Source organism: Doryrhamphus excisus, chromosome 5 (genome assembly GCF_030265055.1).
Source record: "Doryrhamphus excisus isolate RoL2022-K1 chromosome 5, RoL_Dexc_1.0, whole genome shotgun sequence".
Classification (NCBI taxonomy): domain Eukaryota; kingdom Metazoa; phylum Chordata; class Actinopteri; order Syngnathiformes; family Syngnathidae; genus Doryrhamphus; species Doryrhamphus excisus.
In genome coordinates this window covers 1,804,339-1,826,797 of record NC_080470.1, presented here as the reverse complement: position 1 = coordinate 1,826,797, position 22,459 = coordinate 1,804,339, and the positions used below count along the sequence as shown (strand labels likewise).

At 35.1% G+C, this 22,459-nt stretch overlaps 1 protein-coding gene across 1 annotated transcript in view; it reads left to right on the top strand.

Moving 5' to 3' along the window:
* Nucleotides 1-22,459, top strand: part of LOC131129447 (microtubule-associated serine/threonine-protein kinase 3-like) — a 65,968-nt gene that overhangs the window by 22,216 nt on the left and 21,293 nt on the right. Inside the window, exons 4-9 of the mRNA XM_058073031.1 lie at nucleotides 3,950-4,022; nucleotides 7,758-7,778; nucleotides 8,992-9,070; nucleotides 12,781-12,938; nucleotides 18,842-18,917; nucleotides 20,067-20,276. Of these exons, the coding sequence (XP_057929014.1) occupies nucleotides 3,950-4,022; nucleotides 7,758-7,778; nucleotides 8,992-9,070; nucleotides 12,781-12,938; nucleotides 18,842-18,917; nucleotides 20,067-20,276 (617 nt within the window). The remainder of the gene's footprint in view (nucleotides 1-3,949; nucleotides 4,023-7,757; nucleotides 7,779-8,991; nucleotides 9,071-12,780; nucleotides 12,939-18,841; nucleotides 18,918-20,066; nucleotides 20,277-22,459) is intronic.

The window sequence follows — 22,459 nt, the reverse complement described above, 5'->3', positions numbered from 1 at the left end:
GACTATACCAACATAACACAAAAATGGGTTAGAATCCACATCTGGTTTGCATGCAATTTTTTATGTTATTGCGACTTATTCGGCGTGCAGATTCTTTAGTAATCAGCAGTAGAACATTGGTAAGTTTCAGGAAAATATTAGTTCCCAACTAAAAATGGGAGAAAAAACAGCTTTTTGTTAAAAGTTGCATTTTGTTTTGTGAAAAAATGCATTTTGAGCACAACTTTCACTTTGACACAAATATTTTGTCTTTTTATGACCGCTAACGACTATACCAACATAACACAAAAATGGGTTAGAATCCACATCTTGTTTGCATGCAATTTTTTATGTTATTGCGACTTATTCGGCGTGCAGATTCTTTAGTAATCAGCAGTAGAACATTGGTAAGTTTCAGGAAAATATCAGTTCCCAACTAAAAATGGGAGAATTTCTTTTTTTTTTTGTGAAAAGTTGCATTTTGTTTTGTGAAAAAATGCATTTTGAGCACAACTTTCACTTTGACACAAATATTTTGGCTTTTTATGACCGCTAACGACTATACCAACATAACACAAAAATGGGTTAGAATCCACATCTGGTTTGCATGCAATTTGATGTTATTGCGACTGATTCGGCGTGCATATTCTTTAGTAATCAGCAGTAGAACATTGGTAAGTTTCAGGAAAATATCAGTTCCCAACTAAAAATGGGAGATTTTTTTTTTTTTTGTGAAAAGTTGAATTTTGTTTTGTGAAAAAATGCATTTTGAGCACAACTTTCACTTTGACACAAATATTTTGGCTTTTTATGACCGCTAACGACTATACCAACATAACACAAAAAATGGCTTATTTGACATCAGTGTTAGAATCCACATCTGGTTTGCATGCAATTTTTTATGTTATTGCGACTTATTCGGCGTGCAGATTCTTTAGTAATCAGCAGTAGAACATTGGTAAGTTTCAGGAAAATATCAGTTCCCAACTAAAAATGGGAGAATTTTTTTTTTTTTGTGAAAAGTTGAATTTTGTTTTGTGAAAAAATGCATTTTGAGCACAACTTTCACTTTGACACAAATATTTTGGCTTTTTATGACCGCTAACGACTATACCAACATAACACAAAAATGGGTTAGAATCCACATCTGGTTTGCATGCAATTTTTTATGTTATTGCGACTTATTCGGCGTGCAGATTCTTTAGTAATCAGCAGTAGAACATTGGTAAGTTTCAGGAAAATATCAGTTCCCAACTAAAAATGGGAGAATTTTTCTTTTTTTTGTGAAAAGTTGCATTTTGTTTTGTGAAAAAATGCATTTTGAGCACAACTTTCACTTTGACACAAATATTTTGGCTTTTTATGACCGCTAACGACTATACCAACATAACACAAAAAATGGCTTATTTGACATCAGTGTTAGAATCCACATCTGGTTTGCATGCAATTTGATGTTATTGCGACTGATTCGGCGTGCAGATTCTTTAGTAATCAGCAGTAGAACATTGGTAAGTTTCAGGAAAATATCAGTTCCCAACTAAAAATGGGAGAATTTTTTTTTTTTTTGTGAAAAGTTGCATTTTGTTTTGTGAAAAAAAGCATTTTGAGCACAACTTTCACTTTGACACAAATATTTTGGCTTTTTATGACCGCTAACGACTATGCCAACATAACACAAAAAAATGGCTTATTTGACATCAGCGTTAGAATAGTGCGAAAAGGTGACCCACAGGGTGATTTTGTCGTCTAGTAAACCCAAAGTAAATTCAAGTACCCCCGTTGAAAAGCAGGAAGTTATCGGTATCGGCTTGGAAAACTACACTACGGACAGAAAAAGTGGGTCCCGTACCGAACCGAACGCCGCTAAAGTAGGTCATGTCCGATGGCGACGACAATGAGAGCCAAAATGCGACACAGAGAATAGTACTGTTGACAGCCGTGTCCTAAAGTTGTGTAGGTCGGCTCTCAGATGACACCCAATCCCGCCCGGCTTTCTGCTTCATGTTTCACCAGCGACCCATCCGCCGCCGCCGCCGCCGCAACAACAACAACATGTCCACACAAACAACACAACTTGTTTTGCTGCAATTTTTGTCGTCTCGCTCAAAGCGCTATTAAAGATGTCGGCGGCGGAGTCATCGTCGGCGGCAGGTGGTTTGTTGTTAAACCAGTCCAATACCGCGTCTCGTAATTTGAGCTCAGCAGCATCGACTGATCCTGTGGCTGCTCGGCGTGCCGGCGTCCAAACTATTTAAGAACATTTTGATACACGAGCAAGAAATGAGCTCCGGTTTCACGCCAGCACCATCTTGTTTCCTCCAAGCGGCGAGGAACATCTTTTGCCTCGAGTTCCCAAACATGCATGGGTCTTATTTGGACTCCCGTGGGGATTAAATCCTAATGTCGGGAATGAAAACACAAGCCTCAAGTCACATTTCCGACGAATAGGTATCAGGGTTTTTTTTTATAAATAAACACGTCAGCGATTCCACGAAACCTGAGTAACTGTTTGTAAACTCTAGGACCCCCCCACAAACCCCTCACCCCACCCCCATCCCTTTGCAGAACCATTAATAACATATTACCTGTAGATCAGGGGTCTCAAACACGCGGCCCCCGGCCTTGATATGAAAGTTTAATGTTAGCACGGCCCGCGCAAGTTTGATATGGATGCTGTATGGTATCATGTACCCAGAAAAAATTATTACGTTTGATTCATGTTCATGTTAAAGGTTAAATAACTGTTAATAGTTATCCTCCCTATCCGTGTGGAAGTGGTAAGTTTTTGGCTTTTTTAAGTTTAAAGGAAAAATCTTGAAGGCTACCGTTTAGGTCAGGGGTCTCAAACACGCGTCCCGCGGGCCAAATGTGGCCCGCACGACACTAGTTTGAGGCCCCGCCTTGATATGAAAGTTTAATGTTAGTGCGGCCCCACGCAAGTTTGATATGGATGCTGTATGGTATCATGTACCCAGAAAAAAATTATTACGTTTGATTAATGTTCATGTTAAAGGTTAAATAACTGTTAATAGTTATCCTCCCTATCCGTGTGGAAGTGGTACGTTTTTTTTTTGCTATTTAAGTTGAAAGGAAATAACTTGAAGGCTACCGTTTAGGTCGCTAGCTCTGTAGTTTGCGAGTTAGCATGTGTCTCAAGACCCTGCAGTTGCGTAATATGTTGTAAATCAGGGGTCTCAAACATGCGGCCCGCGGGCCAAATGTGGCCCGCAGGACACTAGTTTGAGGCCCCCGCCTTGATATGAAAGTTTAATGCAAGTTTGATATGGATGCTGTATGGTATCATGTACCCAGAAAAAATTATTACGTTTGATTCATGTTCATGTTAAAGGTTAAATAACTGGTAATAGTTATCCTCCCTATCCGTGTGGAAGTGGTAAGTTTTTTTTTGGCTATTTAAGTTTAAAGGAAATAACTTGAAGGCTACTGTTTAGGTCGCTAGCTCTCTAGTTTGCGAGTTAGCATGTGTCTCAAGACCCTGCAGTTGCGCAATATGTTGTAAATAAAAAGAGTATAAATGTGACTATAGTCGTGTTTTGTCATGTCTACAGGGCTCTAATAATGCTTTGTTCATTTTAATCTGAAAAAAATAATTTGTCTACCCACCAACTATATGTGCTTTCTTAAGTTTTTATTATTTGCCGTTTTATTATTATTATTATATTTATTTATTTATTACTGATTGATTTTCTTTTTGATTTGTTTATTTATTTTTCATCTTATTTTGTGTAGAAAAATTAAGATATTTGAGAACAGTGGAATGTTTTATCAGAGCTTTTATTGTAGAAAATTGGAACCATTTTTTTGTTTTTAATAAATACGTTTTTTTTTTTGAAAACCTGATGTGGCCCAGTCTCACCCAGACCCAAGCTCCAGTGGCCCCCAAGTAAATTGAGTTTGAGACCCCTGGTTTAAGGCGTGAATATGACTAATTTAATTTTTCCTCTATCAGCTGCAAGCAGCCCCCTGGACAGTCCTCGGAATGCATCGACTAGTGCCTGCCTCAACTTTCCATTTGCCCGAAGGTATGACAACACTTCAGTATTTCACAAAAATGTCAGAAATATCCGATTTATTTAATTTTTATTTTAATTTTAATTTTAATTTTAATTTTAATTTTAATTGTAATTGTAATTGTAATTGTAATTGTAATTTTAATTTTAATTTTAATTTTAATTTTAATTTTAATTTTAATTTTAATTTTAATTTATGACACAAATTTTCTGACTTATTATCATGAACTGAGATTATTGCAAACCTGTTCATTTAATGGCAATGTCGCTCAGAGTTACCTGAGTATATTTAGTCAGGACTATAAAAATAAAAATTTTAATGTGTAAAAATTTAAATTAATTTTTTTTATTTTAATGAGTACAAATTTTTTTTTTTAAATTTTAATTTGAAACTTTTTTAATTTAAATTTTTAAAAATTGTAATTTTTTAAAAATGTTAATGTGTAAAAATGTTAATGTGTAAAAATGTTAATGTGTAAAAATTAAAATTTTAATTACAATTTTAAGTCAAAGTTAAAAAATTTAAAAATAAATTTAAATATAAAAAGAATTAAAACTATTAAAAAATAAGAATGGAAATATTTTTAAAAATAAGAATGAAAATATTTTTAAAAATAAAATAAAAATGAAAATATTTAAAAGATATGAATGAAAATATTTTAAAAAAATAAGAATGAAAATATTTAAACAAAAGAATAAAAAAAATGAATAAAAATATATATATCAGAAAGGCAGGACGTGAGCCTCTTCCTACTTATTTTGGACATGTGGAACTGTGAATTTATTATGTGATGCATTCAATTGTAATCTGATGCATGTTCAAATGAAATTAAACCATTACCATATATTTACTACAAAATACACTTTGACAAAAAAGAAAGGACAACAACAGAGCAAGATTAATTGACACTTGTAGCTCCCACGTGGGACACAAACAAGCTAACTAACGGCGCCAGAGAGGCATTGAGAGCCCGGCAAAATGTGTAAACAAGGTCGAATGAGATTGTTTTGACAATGTTAGCTGTAATAGTGAACAGCAGCAAATGTATTTTTATTCCAAAATGAAATTTGGGAATATTTTGCATTATTTTTAACAAATTTTCCTTACAAAAATTGTCAAATTTAAATTTTACTGGATATCTTTGATTTGACACTTTGAACCCAAGTGAACCAACGCACCTCGTTAAGAGTCGATAATTGAAAAACCTAATAAGTGCGATGACACGTTCAGGGTCTCCATGTGGGATTTGGCGTCAGCCTGGAGGTTGCAGACCCCCCCACCCCCCTTTTCCACCCGGATCCTCTTCCAGGCGAGGATGAGTCTCGCTGTCGTTGGTTAGAGGGTACCCTGAAGCCCACTCATACAGTAGTCAAGCCAGTTCCCATGGCAACGCGCTTCTCTTACAAGCATGTGTAGCCTACAAGTGAGACTTGAAATGATGGCACCCTTGAAGACACCTAGCAACAGTTGTTGGAAACTTGGGGGGGGGGGGGGTGAGGATCATTGCTAGATGACTTAAAACGATGGCGCCCTGATGATGATGACGATAAACGATAATGATGATACGTATATATGCCATGTGTACAACTCCTGTACTTGTTCCCCTGAACCTAGACCATGACAGCAGTTTTTCCTACAGCTGAGTCCTGTAATATAGTGACGCGCTTACGGACCCCACTATGGTAATGGTAATGGTAATGGTTTTATTTCATTTGAACATGCATCAGATTACAATTGAATGCATCACATAATCAGTTCCCAGTTCCACATGTCCAAAAGGAGTAGGAAGAAGCAAAGCTTATTAAATCCTACCCCTCCATCTGGCACTTTTACAATCAGTAACTGTTACATTTGTTCACTTCCTGCTTTCCTAATATAGTTTAAGTTTTTCTAATTTAATTTAATTTAATAATGTTTAAATTAAATTAAATTAAAATATGATCTCAGGGAAGAAGTACATTGGAAACACTTCTATGCTAGGACTACGTTATGCTAGCCATAGCATTTCAGTATGTGGAATCAAACTATGGAATGGATTGAGTTTGAGATTAAATTTAATTAGATTTGATTTAATTTAATATAATTTAAATTAAATTAAGTTTAAATTTAATATAGTTTAAATTAAATTAAGTTTAAATTTAATATAGTTTAAATTAAATTAAATTAAGTTTAAATTGAATTAAGTCTAAATTTAATATAGTTTAAATTTAATATAGTTTAAATTTAATATAGTTTAAATTTAATATAGTTTAAATTTAATATAGTTTAAATTTAACATAGTTTAAATTAAATTAAGTTTAAATTTAACATAGTTTAAATTAAATTAAGTTTAAATTTAATGTAGTTTAAATTAAATTAAATTAAAATATGATCTCAGGGAAGAAGTACATTTGAAACACTTCTATGCTAGGACTACGTTATGCTAGCCATAGCATTTCAGTATGTGGAATCAAACTATGGAATGGATTGAGTTTGAGATTAAATTTAATTAGATTTGATTTAATTTAATTTAATATAATTTAAATTAAATTAAGTTTAAATTTAATATAGTTTAAATTAAGTTTAAATTAAATTAAGTCTAAATTTAATATAGTTTAAATTAAATTAAGTTTAAATTTAATATAGTTTAAATTAAATTAAGTTTAAATTTAATATAGTTTAAATTAAATTAAGTCAAAATTTAATATAGTTTAAATTAAATTAAGTTTAAATTTAATATAGTTTAAATTAAATTAAGTTTAAATTTAATATAGTTTAAATTTAATATAGTTTAAATTTAATATAGTTTAAATTAAATTAAGTTTAAATTTAATATAGTTTAAATTAAATTAAGTCTAAATTTAATATAGTTTAAATTAAATTAAGTTTAAATTTAATATAGTTTAAATTTAATATAGTTTAAATTTAATATAGTTTAAATTTAATATAGTTTAAATTTAATTAAGTTTAAATTTAATGTAGTTTAAATTAAATTAAATTAAAATGTGATCTCAGGGAAGAAGTACATTTGAAACACTTCTATGCTAGGACTACGTTATGCTAGCCATAGCATTTCAGTATGTGGAATCAAACTAAGGAATGGATTGAGTTTGAGATTGAGAGTAGATTTAATTTTAATTTTAATTTTAATTTTAATTTTAATTTTAATTTTAATTTTAATTTTAATTTTAATTTTAATTTTAATTTTAATTTTAATTTTAATTTTAATTAACAGTGTTTCAAATGTACTTCTTCCCTGAGCTCATATTTCTCCTTTCTTGTAGAGAAGTATTGGATGACATTTTTAGCTAATTGGTTGTCCACCACCTTTGCTGATGAACTTCTGCGTCCATTCCAATCGCAGCGACTCGAAGCACCAAATGACTTCCACCAGCTTTAAACTTTTGGCCTCGCTTGTAAATGAAAAACAATCTTTGAGGAATGTCGCTCTCGTAAATCATCATCATCATCATCATCATCAAATAACATTTGAAACCTGTACTGGTTTCAACATTCCTCGTCAAACTTGCTGGTTGGGTCTGCCTTATTATGCCTTTTGTGCAGTCGAGTCACTCCTGTTTTCGGTTACGTAAAAGATTTGAACGGCCGCGTCGGCGCTAATGCACGGCGGCAAGGAAGGCGACATTGTCAGGATGAATTCCTCAGCCCAATTCCTCCAGCCGGAGGTCACGGGATCATTTACACTAAACTCTTTTCTTTCTCCTCTCTTCTCTTCTCGTTTCTTCGCTTTCGTGCCGCCGTCCCAGTCACTTGGCTCGTGCGGACAGGTAGCTACTTCCTGTGGCTTTTACCTCATGTACACGAACGCTCAAAAGTTTGGGATCACTTGGAAATGTTTTATTCCGGTCTGAGATATGGCTTTTTTATTGGCGGTCCTGCTATGAAGGACTATGGCCTTCATGTCTGCAGCATTTTTCTGTCCTTGTTAGACCCAGTTTGTGCTATTGCAAAGTATTTTTTTGTCCTTCATGATTAGGGATTTATGTTGCCGATTTTGATACCAATCATCCATGAGTGAAATTGACCGATTCCGACACCGATCATATGGAATAATTCTTGTTTTTTGTTTCTTCTTGCACAGTTCTGTAGCGTTTTTCTGTCCTTGTTAGACCCAGTTTGTGCTATTGCGAATTATTTTTTTTGTCTTTCATGATTAGTCACCCCTGGTTTAATTAATTGGTTACAGACCTGCTAGCGATAAATTAATTTCCACGATATAGGATTCCAAGTCAATAAATGGAATATTTTTGTAGTTGGAGCACGGAAAATCTGTTTATGACTTTGTAAATACGAGGGATTTATGTTGCCGATTTTGATACCAATCATCCATGAGTGAAATTGACCGATTCCGACACCGATCATATGGAATATTTTTTTTTACTTTGTTTCTTCTTGCACAGTTCTGTAGCGTTTTTCTGTCCTTGTTAGACCCAGTTTGTGCTATTGAGAAATTTTTTTTTTAGTTGGAGCACGGAACATCTATGTTGCCGATTTTGATACCAATCATCCATGAGTGAAATTGACACCGATCATATGGAATAATCCTTGTTTGTTACTTTGTTTCTTCAGTTGTGCAGCGTTTTTCTGTCCTTGTTAGACCCCAATATAAGACATTTGCAAGTGATCCCAAACTTTTAGTACTGCAGATTCACTGACCACAACTTTATGTACACTTGAATGTACGATTGAATAAGATCCAATAGCTTTAGCACCAATTCTGCGTTGTTATTGTTGTTTGAAAAAAAATGCTAACGTGTCGGGTTACCTTATTTTGCTAATCATTACGAACTGTAAGCTGCATTTTCTTTCATCGTTTGGCTTGTATATCAAAATACTGTATATACAGATACTGTATAATTGAAGATGTTGTTGCAAGAGTACACAGCAGTACACACCGTCACCGAGTGTTGTTTTTGTTATTTTGTTATGCAAATGTTGCGCTAATAAAATGCTAACTAACGCTCAATGTCTTCCAACCAGAGCCGAGGGCCGACGATGGTCCCTGGCGTCCCTGCCCTCGTCGGGCTATGGAACCAACCCGCCCAGCTCCACTGTTTCAGTAAGTAGCCCGTACCGCTATAATCAACCGGAATAGTCAATGGGGCATGCCCAGTAAAACGTAAAAATCAACATTATGTGATACCGACTTCCTGGAGTTTTTTTTTTTTCACTTGTTGGAATAACTCTGTATTGACAGTTTTTCGTTTTTCATATTTTCGTTTTTTTTTTTTCGTTTTTCGTATTTTCCAGTTTTGAAATTTAGTTTAAAAATCGAAGAACGTCTAGAGCTGCGTGTTACGTCATATCTCAGCATTCGCTAAAAGAACACACCCGGGAACAGGAAAATATATAAGTTCAATCTTGCTAATATTTTATAATTAAACTCGGCACATGTTTTATATAGATACGTATATATTTTATTTTTTTAATAAAACTGGACTTATGAATAAAGTATAGAATGGTTTAGATCAGGGGTCTCAAACTCAATTTACTTGGGGGCCACTGGAGCTATGGTCTGGGTGAGACTGGACCGCATCAGGTCCCCCCCCCCCCCCAAAAAAACCGCATTTATTAAAAACAAAAAAAATTTAAAATTTCTCCAAAAAAAGCTCTAATAAAACATTCCACTGTTCTCAAATATCTTACTTTTTATTTTTCTACACAAAAAAAAAAAAACAAATCAAGAATAAAGAAAATCAATCAGTAATAAATATAATAATAATAATAAAACACCAAATAATAAAAACTTAAGAAACCACATATAGTTGGTGGGTAGACAAATTATTATTTTCAGATTAAAATGAACAAAGCATTATTAGAGCTCTGTAGACATGACAAAACACGACTATAGTCACATTTATACTCTTTTTATTTACAACATATTGCGCAACTGCAGGGTCTTGAGACACATGCTAACTCGCAAACTAGAGAGCTAGCGACCTAAACGGTAGCCTTCAAGTTATTTCCTTTCAACTTAAATAGCCAAAAACTTACCACTTCCACACGGATAGGGAGGATAACTATTAACAGTTATTTAACCTTTAACATGAACATGAATCAAACGTAATAATTTTTTCTGGGTACATGATACCATACAGCATCCATATCAAACTTGCGCGGGGCCACACTAACATTAAACTTTCATATCAAGGCGTGGGCCTCAAAGTAGTGTCCTGCGGGCCACATTTGGCCCGCGGGCCGCGTGTTTGAGACCCCTGATTTTTACATATTTTGCTAAGTATTTTCTGAGAGATAATTCTTTATCTTATTTTAATCTTTTTTTTATAGACATGACAAAACACGACTATAGTCACATTTATACTTTTTTTAATTTACAACATATTGCGCAACTGCAGGGTCTCGAGACACATGCTAACTCGCAAACTAGAGAGCTAGCGACCTAAACGGTAGCCTTCAAGTTATTTCCTTTCAACTTAAAAAAGCCAAAAACTTACCACTTCCACACGGATAGGGAGGATAACTATTAACAGTTATTTAACCTTTAACATGAACATGAATCAAACGTAATAATTTTTTCTGGGTACATGATACCATACAGCATACTGCTCGACGCGGGTGGATTACCTGCTGCCTGGGCGTTTGCACGGCTTTTTCCCGGCAGTATTGTTTTAACTTGATGTCGGTCTAACTTGTCTGAACACATTACTTGTGGTTTGCAGTAGCACAAGTACACACAACACTCCTTCTCAGACGCTGATGCAAAAGTATCACTGAATCATATCTGTTATTTGCATTTGAGAATGAGGGGAAATTGGGCTGCACGGTGGTGAAGTGGTTAGCGTGCACGCCACACAGCTAGACCCGAGTTCGATTCCACCCTCTGTGTGGCGTGTAAACATGTTTCTCCAGGGACTCCTCCCACATTCCAAAAACATGCTAGGTTAATTAGCGACTCCAAATTGTCCATAGGTATGAATGTGAGTGTGAATGGTTGTTTGTCTATATGTGCCCTGTGATTGGCTGGCTTGGCCACCAGTCCAGGGTGTCCCCCGCCTCTACCCGGAGAAAACCCACACATGCATGGGGGAGAACATGCAGAGATGGCAGAGGGTGGAATTGAACCCTGGTCTCCACAGCTCCTAGCTGTGAGGTCGAACCACTAGAGCGCCGTGCCGCCTAGGAAGAAGCAAAGCTTAATAAATCCTACCCCTCCATCTGGTACTTTAACATTCAGTAACTGTTACATTTGTTCACTTCCTGCTTTCTAATATATATTTTTTAATTTTATTTTATTTTTAATATATATATTTAATGTATATATAATATTTTTTTTTAATTTAATTTTATTTATTTATTTTTGTCCTGCTTTCCATAATACAGTTTTAGGTTTGTTTTTTTTTTAAATAATTTTTAATAATAATTTTTAAAATAATTTTAATAATTTTTAAATAATGTACTTTGTACCGAAGTACTCGGTGATATGAGCATCCAATGCCATAATGGGTACCATAGTATGTGTCAATATAGTGATATATATAGCACATCATGACTGGTTCAAGACTCTTCATCCTTGTATTTAGCAAATGTATTTTATTTATAAATTTATTTCATTAATTTTTATTAATTTTTATTAATTTTTTTCATTTTTTTAAATTTTTTAAAATTTTTTAAAAATTTTTTGTCCCGTACCAAAGTACTCGGTGATATGAGCATCCAATGCCATAATGGGTACCATAGTAAGTGTCAATATAGTGATATATATAGCACATCATGACTGGTTCAAGACTCTTCATCCTTGTATTTAGCAAATTTATTTTATTTATTAATGTATTTCATTAATTTTTATTAATTTTTATTTATTTTATTTAATTTTTTATTTTTTTTTAATTTTTTTTTTAATTTTTTGTCCCGTACCAAAGTACTCGGTGATATGAGCATCCAATGCCATAATGGGTACCATAGTAAGTGTCAATATAGTGATATATATAGCACATCATGACTGGTTCAAGACTCTTCATCCTTGTATTTAGCAAATTTATTTTATTTATAAATTTATTTCATTAATTTTTATTAATTTTTATTTAGTTTTTTAAATTTTTTTAAAAAAATTTAATTTTTTTTTTTATTTTTTGTCACGTACCAAAGTACTCGGTGATATGAGTATCCAATGCCATAATGGGTACCATAGTAAGTGTCAATATAGTGATATATATAGCACATCATGACTGGTTCAAGACTCTTCATCCTTGTATTTAGCAAATTTATTTTATTTATACATTTATTTCATTAATTTTTATTAATTTTTATTAATTTTTATTTAGTTTTTTTAATTTTTATTCATTTATTTATTTTTTTTTTCTGTCCCGTACCAAAGTACTCGGTGATATGAGCATCCAATGCCATAATGGGTACCATAGTAAGTGTCAATATAGTGATATATATAGCACATCATGACTGGTTCAAGACTCTTCAACAATAAGTATAATAGTAGTAGTAAATACATGTAATAATATTATATATAAATGAATATTTAACAGTACTTTTTCCTTTATTGAAGACTTTGGTGGCGAACAGAAGAGCCGCAACACACAAATTCAATAGTGTTTCTTGCACTTGCTTCGGTGGCACAGAAATACACAGTGCACTTGAACGCCTCATAAGCGCTTTTGCTTTATTTATCCAAATGGTTATTTGGAAAAGTGGGTATTTTTGAGGGCTGCTGATGACGGGCGTCCCTCCTGATTGCAGTGACTTAGTAAATGCCACAAAACGAAATTCTTAACTAATGTCTCTCTCGTTCGTCTGCAGTCTTCCTCCTCCTCCCAAGAGCGCCTTCATCAGCTTCCCTACCAGCCGACGCAAGACGAGCTGCACTTCCTTTTCAAACACTTCCGCAGCACTGACAGTATAACCGACGAGGATGGGCGGCCCGCCACCGTCATACGACCTCGCTCTCGGAGCCTCAGGTAGCACATTTTACATCACTGACCGGAAAGCTGGGTTTTATTTATTTATTTTTTTTTACAAATCTACTGGGAAATAACCAATAGTAGCTATTTTCATTGTGTCTGTCTCAATCAGACATCACCTGTAAAAATAATAATAATAATAATAATAATAATCAAGTCCCAGGTGAAGGCTGAAGGATCAGAATGTTGATACTCAAACAAACTCTGTTAATGGTAATGGTTTTATTTCATTTGAACATGCATCAGATTACAATTGAATGCATCACATAATCAGTTCCCAGTTCCACATGTCCAAAAGGAGTAGGAAGAAGCAAAGCTTATTAAATCCTACCCCTCCATCTGGTACTTTTACAATCAGTAACTGTTACATTTGTTCACTTCCTGCTTTCCTAATCTAGTTGAATTTTTTTAAATATTTTAAAAATTAAAAATTTTTAAAATGACAATGATAAATATTACAGGCAAGCTAACTCGCTAACTCGCAAGCTAACTTGTGAAAACGTGCCCTCGATGTGATTCAACAGTGGGGGCAGGGTACCGCGACTACGTGTGTTGCGGGGTCATATTACCTCGTACTTCGATTTAAAAAATTAAAAAATTAAAAAATATATATTTTTTTTAATTAAAAAAAAAATAATTGTTTAGATTTTTTTTTAATTTAAATAAAAACAATTTACATTTAAATTTTTTTTTAAAAATTCACTTCCTACTTTCCTAATCTAGTTGAAGGTTTTTTTTTTTATTTTAAAAATTTAAAAATTTTAAAATGACAATGATAACAAATATTACAGGCAAGCTAACTCTATTACTTGTGAAAACGCACCCTCGATGTGATTCAACAGTGGGGGCGGGGTACCGCGACTATGTGTGTTGCGGGGTCATATTACCTCGTACTTCGATTTAAAAATTAAAAAATAAAAAAAAACAATTTTTTTTTAAATTTACATTTAAAAAAAAAGTATTTTTTTTAATTTTTGTTTAATTTTTTATTTTTTAATTTAAAATTTAAATAAAAAAATAAAATTGTAAAATTAAAAAAAGTAAAAATTATTATTATTTTTTTAAATTTAAATTTAATTTATTTTTTGAATTTTTCATTTTTTATTTTACATTTTAATTTTTTTTTAATGAAACATTTTAAAATTAAAAAAATTAAAATGAGTTTTTTTTATTTAAATTAAAATATTTTTTTAATAGAATTTTTCATTTTTTATTTTAAATTTTATTTTTTTTTTTAAAAAATAAAATTTTAAAATAAAAAATTATTATTATTATTATTTTATTTAAATTAAAAAAATGTAAAAAATTTTGAATTTATTCATTTTTATTTTTTTATTTTAAAATCGAAGTACAAGGTAATATGACCCCGCAACACACGTAGTCGTGGTACCCCGCCCCCACTGTTGAATCACATCTAGGGCGCGTTTTCAAAAGTAATAGAGTTAGCTTGCCTGTAATATTTGTTATCATTGTCATTTTTTCATGTAAATTGAGGGATCAAAAGCAGTATCGGCCCAAGCAAAATCGGCCATCGGCTAAGGGTGATGAAAAAAAAAACGGTATCGGCATCGGCCCCCAAAAAAACCATATCGGTCGATCCCTATTGTGGACAATACCTTGTAGGACAATTTGTTATGATGACAGGTCTAGTCAAATGCAATAAATCCCGAGGCAAAGATTGTGCATGTTAAGGCCTGCATGGCAGACGGGAAGGAAAAGCATGTGTTTAGGTGAGATGTTGTTTCATGACCAAGATGGATTCGTAATCCTTCATCGGGTTCCTCCTCGTTGATTATACATGCAAGATGGCCGGCGGGCAGGTGGCGATTCGACGGCTTAGCCGTTTGATTTTTTTGACAACTTTTGTGTGTTGGCTCCTCTTTTGCGCTGTTTGTATGATGCCCGAGCGCTCTGTGTTCTGGCACCATGGTGTGCCATGCGTGGGCGGCGTGCTAGCTTACAGAGTGCTGCAGGGATGTAGCTGCTGAACTGTAGTCGACGGCGGGGGTGTTTCGCGGGGGGGTGTTAGTTGGGTGCAACGGTGAGCTGCAGCAATGCGTGCTGGGCGGCCGTCGTACTGTCTAGGGCCGGCTTTGACAACAAAAAGGCTCGGGAGCGCATGTTTACATTAGCTTTGCCGAGCTAGTTTTTTTTTTTTTTTTTCCTGAAAAATTCCTCCAGCGTCCTATGCCTAAATCCACGATGATGTGGTAGTCGATGAAATACCGAGCGCTGCCGGTGAGTCACTGTTTGGCCTGAAGAAACCCCTGCTTTAGATATAAACACGTGTGCAACAGACGCATCAAAACCTAACTGTGAAATTCACTCTGATAACAGCTTTTAACAGCTTTTAACAGCTTTGCGCGGCGACGTTTTTCACACGGAAATCAAATACGGCTTTTGGCAGTTGAATCATCACTCAACACTGACCTGAAAACATGTGTCCGTCTAAATATTGACAGGTTTAGAATGCGTGGTTTGATGGATGTCCCTGTATGCCTACAAGTAAGCGGGTCTTATTACAGTCTATATATATATAGGTCTTGTATGCATGTTTGAAATAAACTCAACCATTACCATTTCTGTCTGACTCCGGGCTTATCTGTAGTCCCTGTATGCCTACAAGTAAGCGGGTCTTATTACAGCGCAGCTGCAAAAAAAAAAAAGCACCCTTCCTTTTTCCCTGCCCAGCGTCTTATACAATCTTGAGTGTATAAAAGCATATAAAACCCGAAAAAAAGTATATAAAATCCTGTAGGCATACAGGGACTGCAGATAAGTCCGGACCATCAGGATTGGATCTGAAATGTGCATCCGTACATGGCGAGATAGTATATGTATATATATATAGGTCTTGTATGCATGTTTGAAATAAACTCAACCATTACCATTTCTGTCTGACTCCGGGCTTATCTACAGTCCCTGTATGCCTACAAGTAAGCGGGTCTTATTACAGCGCAGCTGCAAAAAAAAAAAAGCACCCTTCCTTTTTCCCTGCCCAGCCTCTTATACAATCTTGAGTGTATAAAAGCATATAAAACCCTAAAAAAGTATATAAAACCCTGTAGGCATACAGGGACTGCAGATAAGTCCGGACCATCAGGATCGGATCTGAAATGTGCATCCGTGCATGGCGAGATACTATATATATTTATATATATTTAGGTCTTGTATGCATGTTTGAAATAAACTCAACCATTACCATTTCTGTCTGACTCCGGGCTTATTTGCAGTCCCTGTATGCCTACAAGTAAGCGGGTCTTAAACAAAAATAGCACCCTTCCTTTCCCTGTCCGGCCTTTTATACGCTCAAGAATTGTGTAAGAGGCTGACCCAGGGGAGGATGCTGTTTTGCAGCTGCGCTGTAATAAGACCCGCTTACTTGTAGGCATACAGGGACTGCAGATAAGCCCGGACGTCTGTATTAGGTATTGTTGTCAGGAATAAACAATCTGGTTCTTATTCTATGATTCCCCTATCCTCTATTTGAAACCCATTTTTACACCATGCACGGATGCACATTTCCGATCCGATCCTGATATCCGAACCCAAAAGAATATCAGTCCAGACCTGTCAAAAACCTCGACATCGTAGGTTGAAGTTGTGGTGACCGTCCCCATTTTGACCGAATAATGCTGGGTGGCACACTGCTTTCATCTTATGTGCTTTGTTTGCTTATGTACTTCACCTGGAAGTCGAAAATGGAGGAACCGGAATCATGGCTAGCAATAGTACCAAGGACTTCGTACTCATGGCTAGCAATAGTACCAAGGAATTCGTACTATTGCTAGCCATGATTCCGGTTATCCAAAGGCTGGCTGAGTTTACTGAGTAGATGTTTTCCCCAAAAAACGATAATATGAAATAAATGGATACTTACAATTTCTAAAAAAGCGATTAATCAATACCAAAATATCTGTTGATTAATTGGATAATTGATTAATCATCGATTAATTGTGGCAAACCCGGTAAGGAACTCTTGGAAGGACCGATATTCCTGTTATAATAACAATAATTAAAAAATAATAATAAATAAAAATAAAATAATAACAATAATAATAATAATAATTATTATTCATTATTACAGTCTATATATATATATATTATTAATTATTATTATTCAATATGTTTTATTTAGTATTATTATTAATAATAATTACTATTATTAATAATATTACTATTATTAATAATAATTATTATTTTATTTAATATTATTATTAATAATTAATAATGTCAATAATTAATAATGTCAATAATTAATAATGTCAATAATTAATAATGTCAATAATTAATAATATTATATTAATTATATTATTAAGGCTCAAGCCTTGATGTCAGGTTGTATGTTGAGTTTAAATGAAATACTTTAAAAAAAAGCGATTAATCGAATACCAAAATATCTGTTGATTAATATCTGTTGATAATTGATTAATCATCGATTAATTGTGGCAAACCCGGTAAGGAACTCTTGGAAGGACCGATATTCCCGTTTTGTTGCGTCGAGCGCAGGGGTGGGCAAACTTTTTGACTTGTGGGCCGCATTGATTTAACAACATTGACGGGGGGAGGGGGGGGGGCAGACTATATAATATTTTACACGTAACGGTCAATTTTTACACGTATATTTTACACACGTTTTACATGTAAAAGTGTCATGCAATCTGCTATATGTGCACTTTGAGATGATTTATTTGATGTAAAGTGTGTTATAAATTAAATGTATTATAATAACAATAATAATAATAATTATTATTATTATTAAATATTTTTTATTTAGTATTATTATTAATAATAATTACTATTAATAATAATAATTATTATTTTATTTAATATTATTATTAATTATTAATAATGTCAATAATTAATAATATTATATTAATTATATGATTAAGGCTCAAGCCTTGATGTCAGGTTGTATGTTGAGTTTAAATGAAATACTTTTTTAAAAAGCGATTAATCGAATACCAAAATATCTGTTGATTAATTGGATAATTGATTAATCATCGAGATGAGATGATTTATTTGATGTAAAGTGTGTTATAAATTAAATGTATTATAATAACAATAATAATAATTATTATTCAATAATTTTTATTTAGTATTATTATTAATAATAATTACTATTATTAATAATTATTATTATTTTATTTAATATTATTATTAATAATTAATAATGTCAATAATTAATAATGTCAATAATTAATAATATTATATTAATTATATTATTAAGGCTCAAGCCTTGATGTCAGGTTGTATGTTGAGTTTAAATGAAATACTTTGGAAAGATTGGGCGGGCCGTATTCAAGCACTTGGCGGGCCGGATGTGGCCCCCGGGCCGTAGTTTGCCCACCCCTGGTGTAGCGTCACATTAACTATTTTGTGTCCCGTTCTTGTCAAAGCACACACCGCTAGCTAATGGCAGGAATTTCTACTTTTACAAACGGTCTTTATGAACCCCGGTCTTGGTCTTGGTCTTGGTTTTGGTTTTGCTGACTGTTAAAGAGATTAAAATTCAGCTTTGGTGGCGTTTGATGACTAACAAAGCGTTTTATACATAAAGGTATCCGTGACCGTGCGTCCTGTCTCCTTAAGTCGCTGACTTAGTCAGGTTGACTTAGTCAACCCCGACAGGGTTTTTGGCCCCTTGGCTTTGGCGTCGACGTACTACTAAAACCGCTTGGATAGTTGAGTAGGTTTTGTCGGTATTGTGCTCTTCAGGTTTTTTAGGAGTTAACCAAAACATCTTTTGTCGTCAGTTGACTTTGTTCTTGGTGACATCATCTCACACCCCGTGCTAACAGAGTGTTACAGTTCAAAGCAAGTTTACGTTCTATACTGTAGTAAATGTTGTGAACGAGTACTAGTAATAGTATTTGTTTTGTTTTGTTTTTGTCTTGCAGCCCCGGTCGATCAAGCGTCTCCTTTGACAATGAGATAGTCATGATGAACCATGTTTACAGAGAGCGGTTTCCAAAGGTGAGCTTAAAGAATGGCTTTGCATACCTGGAATATGAAATGATAACAATTTTTTCATTATGAGGTTATTTCAAGAAAACAACCTGACCGGGTCATTTTTGACCCACTTATGGAAGGTTGGGGTAGTAACACAAAAACTAAAATTTCTTAAAATGTATAAAAGGTAAGTTAAAAATGTGAATGGCATGATATCAAAAATGTTTTTGAGGAATACCTGGAATATGAAATGATGAAAAAATTTCATTACGAAGATATTTCAAGAAAACAACCTGACCGGGTCATTTTTGACCCACTTATGGAAGGTTGGGGTAGTAACACAAAAACTAAAATTTCTTAAAATGTATAAAAGATAAGTTAAAAATGTGAATGGCATGATATCAAAAATGTTTTTTAAAGAATACCTGGAATATGAAATGATAACAATTTTTTCATTATGAAGATATTTCAAGAAAACAACCTGACCGGGTCATTTTTGACCCACTTATGGAAGGTTGGGGTAGTAACACAAAAACTAAAATTTCTTAAAATTTATAAAAGGTAACTTAAAAATGTGAATGGCATGATATCAAAAACATGTTTTTTGAGGAATACCTGGAATATGAAATGATTAAAAAAAATTTAATTATGAAGATATTTCAAGAAAACAACCTGACCGGGTCATTTTTGACCCACTTATGGAAGGTTGGGGTAGTAACACAAAAACTAAAATTTCTTAAAATTTATAAAAGGTAAGTTAAAAATGTGAATGGTATGACATCAAAACATGTTTTTTGAGGAATACCTGGAATATGAAATGATTAAAAAACATTTCATTATGAAGATATTTCAAGAACCTGACCGGGTCATTTTTGACCCACTTATGGAAGGTTGGGGTAGTAACACAAAAACTAAAATTTCTTAAAATTTATAAAATGTAAATTAAAAATGTGAATGGCATGATATCAAAAACATGTTTTTTGAGGAATACCTGGAATATGAAATGATGAAAAAAAAAATTCATTATGAAGATATTTCAAGAACCTGACCGGGTCATTTTTGACCCACTTATGGAAGGTTGGGGTAGTAACACAAAAACTGATTTTTTTTTCAAATTAATTACCGCTCCATTTTTTTATTCAAATGTGCTCACGTTGCCATTCTTGCCTGCAGGCCACAGCCCAGATGGAGGAGCGCTTGTTGGAAATTGTCACCCACTGTTCTCCAGACAGCTCCCTCCCGCTGGCCGACGGGGTGCTGGGCTTCATCCAGCACCAGTTGGTGGAGCTGGTCCGTGACTGTTTGGAGAAGTCCCAGAAAGGCCTGGTTACGTCCCGCTACTTCGCCGAGCTGCAGGAGAAGTTGGAGAAGCTGCTTCACGAGGTTAGGACGCAGCGTCTGGGTGGATTATCGTTATGATAATTGACGTGTAACCCGTGAGTGCTTCCGTGTCGGCTGGCCACTTGACTGTAACGACATTACCCGATGCAGTCGGGCTTACCGCTCGATAATCGCCCGTTTGCCCCAAGGCACACACGCTGATAAAAGGCGTAGTTCCTCTGTTTGTCCAGCTGAACTCATAAATCCCTTCCCATGCTGTGGAAAAACACTATTTCACACATATATTTCACTGTTGTATTAACTTGATGCACCAAACTTCCATTGGAATTTTAGGAAATCCATCAATTATGATAAAAAGTATTGAAATATTATTCATTTTCTACCGATTATCCTCACGAGGGGTGCTGGAGCCTATCCCAGCTGTCTTCAAGCAAGAGGCGGGGTACACCCTGGACTGGTGGCCAGCCAATCACAGGGCACATATAGACAAACAACCATTCACACTCACATTCATACCTATGGAAAAATTTGGAGTGGCTAATTAACCTAGCATGTTTTTTTTTGGAATGTGGGAGGAAACCGGAGTACCCGGAGAAAACCCACGCATGCACGGGGAGAACATGCAAACTCCGAGGGTGGGGAAAGACAAAATAAGAAGCCAAAAAGTTACCACTTCCACACAAAATAGGAGGAGAAAGCCATTTTCTACCGCTTATCCTCACAAGGGGTGCTGGAGTCTATCCCAGCTGTCTTCAAGCAAGAGGCGGGGTACACCCTGGACTGGTCGCCAGCCAATCACAGGGCACATATAGACAAACAACCATTCACACTCACATTCATACCTATGGAAAAATTGTGGCTAATTAGTGGCTAATTAACCTAGCATGTTTTTGGAATGTGGGAAGAAACCCACGCATGCACGGGGAGAACATGCAAACTCCACACAGAGATGGCCGAGGGTGGAGAAAGACAACATAAGAAGACAAAAAGTTACCACTTCCACACAAAATAGGAGGAGAAAGCCATTTTCTACCGCTTATCCTCACAAGGGGTGCTGGAGCCTATCCCAGCTGTCTTCAAGCAAGAGGCGGGGTACACCCTGGACTGGTCGCCAGCCAGCCAATCACAGGGCACATATAGACAAACAACCATTCACACTCACATTCATACTTATGGAAAAATTGTGGCTAATTAGTGGCTAATTAACCTAGCATGTTTTTGGAATGTGGGAGGAAACCCACGCATGCACGGGGAGAACATGCAAACTCCACACAGAGATGGCCGAGGGTGGGGAAAGACAAAATAAGAAGACAAAAAGTTACCACTTCCACAAAAAATAGGAGGAGAAAGCCATTTATTACTGCTTATCCTCACGAGGGTCGCAGGGGTGCTGGAGCCTATCCCAGCTTCAGGCAAAGGGCGGCGTACACCCTGGTGGCCAGCCAGCCAATCACAGGGCACATATAGACAAACAACCATTCACACTCACATTCATACCTATGGACAATTTGGAGTGGCTAATTAACCTAGCATGTTATTTTTTTGGAATGTGGGAGGAAACCGGAGTACCCGGAGAAAAGCCACGCATGCACGGGGAGAACATGCAAACTCCACACAGACATGGACGAGGATGGAATCGAACATATTCCATACGGCTCATTGGGATTGCGTCTCCGGCAATCTGCTGACTGACTCAGACTTGACCCGTCACACTCCCGCTGTGTTCAAAATGACGTAACATGTGACGCACTTCACTCATGCTTCTGCTTTCATATTTGTATACTTAATGTAGTATCCATCTGCTTGGAACACAACATGGACCCTTTATTGGGATTGAACTTGAAATAGCAAAAAATATAAGCCGACTAAATATTGCCAACATATCAATGAATCATAATCTGCTTCTTGAATTGTGCTAGTATATAATACACTCTTTTATAATTACCATTAACTCCAAATTGTCCATAGGTATGAATGTGAGTGTGAATGGTTGTTTGTCTATATGTGCCCTGTGATTGGCTGGCCACCAGTCCAGGGTGTACCCCGCCTCTCACCCCCAAAAGACAGCTGGGATAGGCTCCAGCACCCCCACAACAGTATCACTCAGATACTGTGAACATCCAGCAGCAACACAACATTTTGGCATGACTACTATTTTGATGAAAAATATACTGAACCAGGGCTGCACAGTGGGTAAGTGGTTGGCACACAGGCTTCACAGCTAG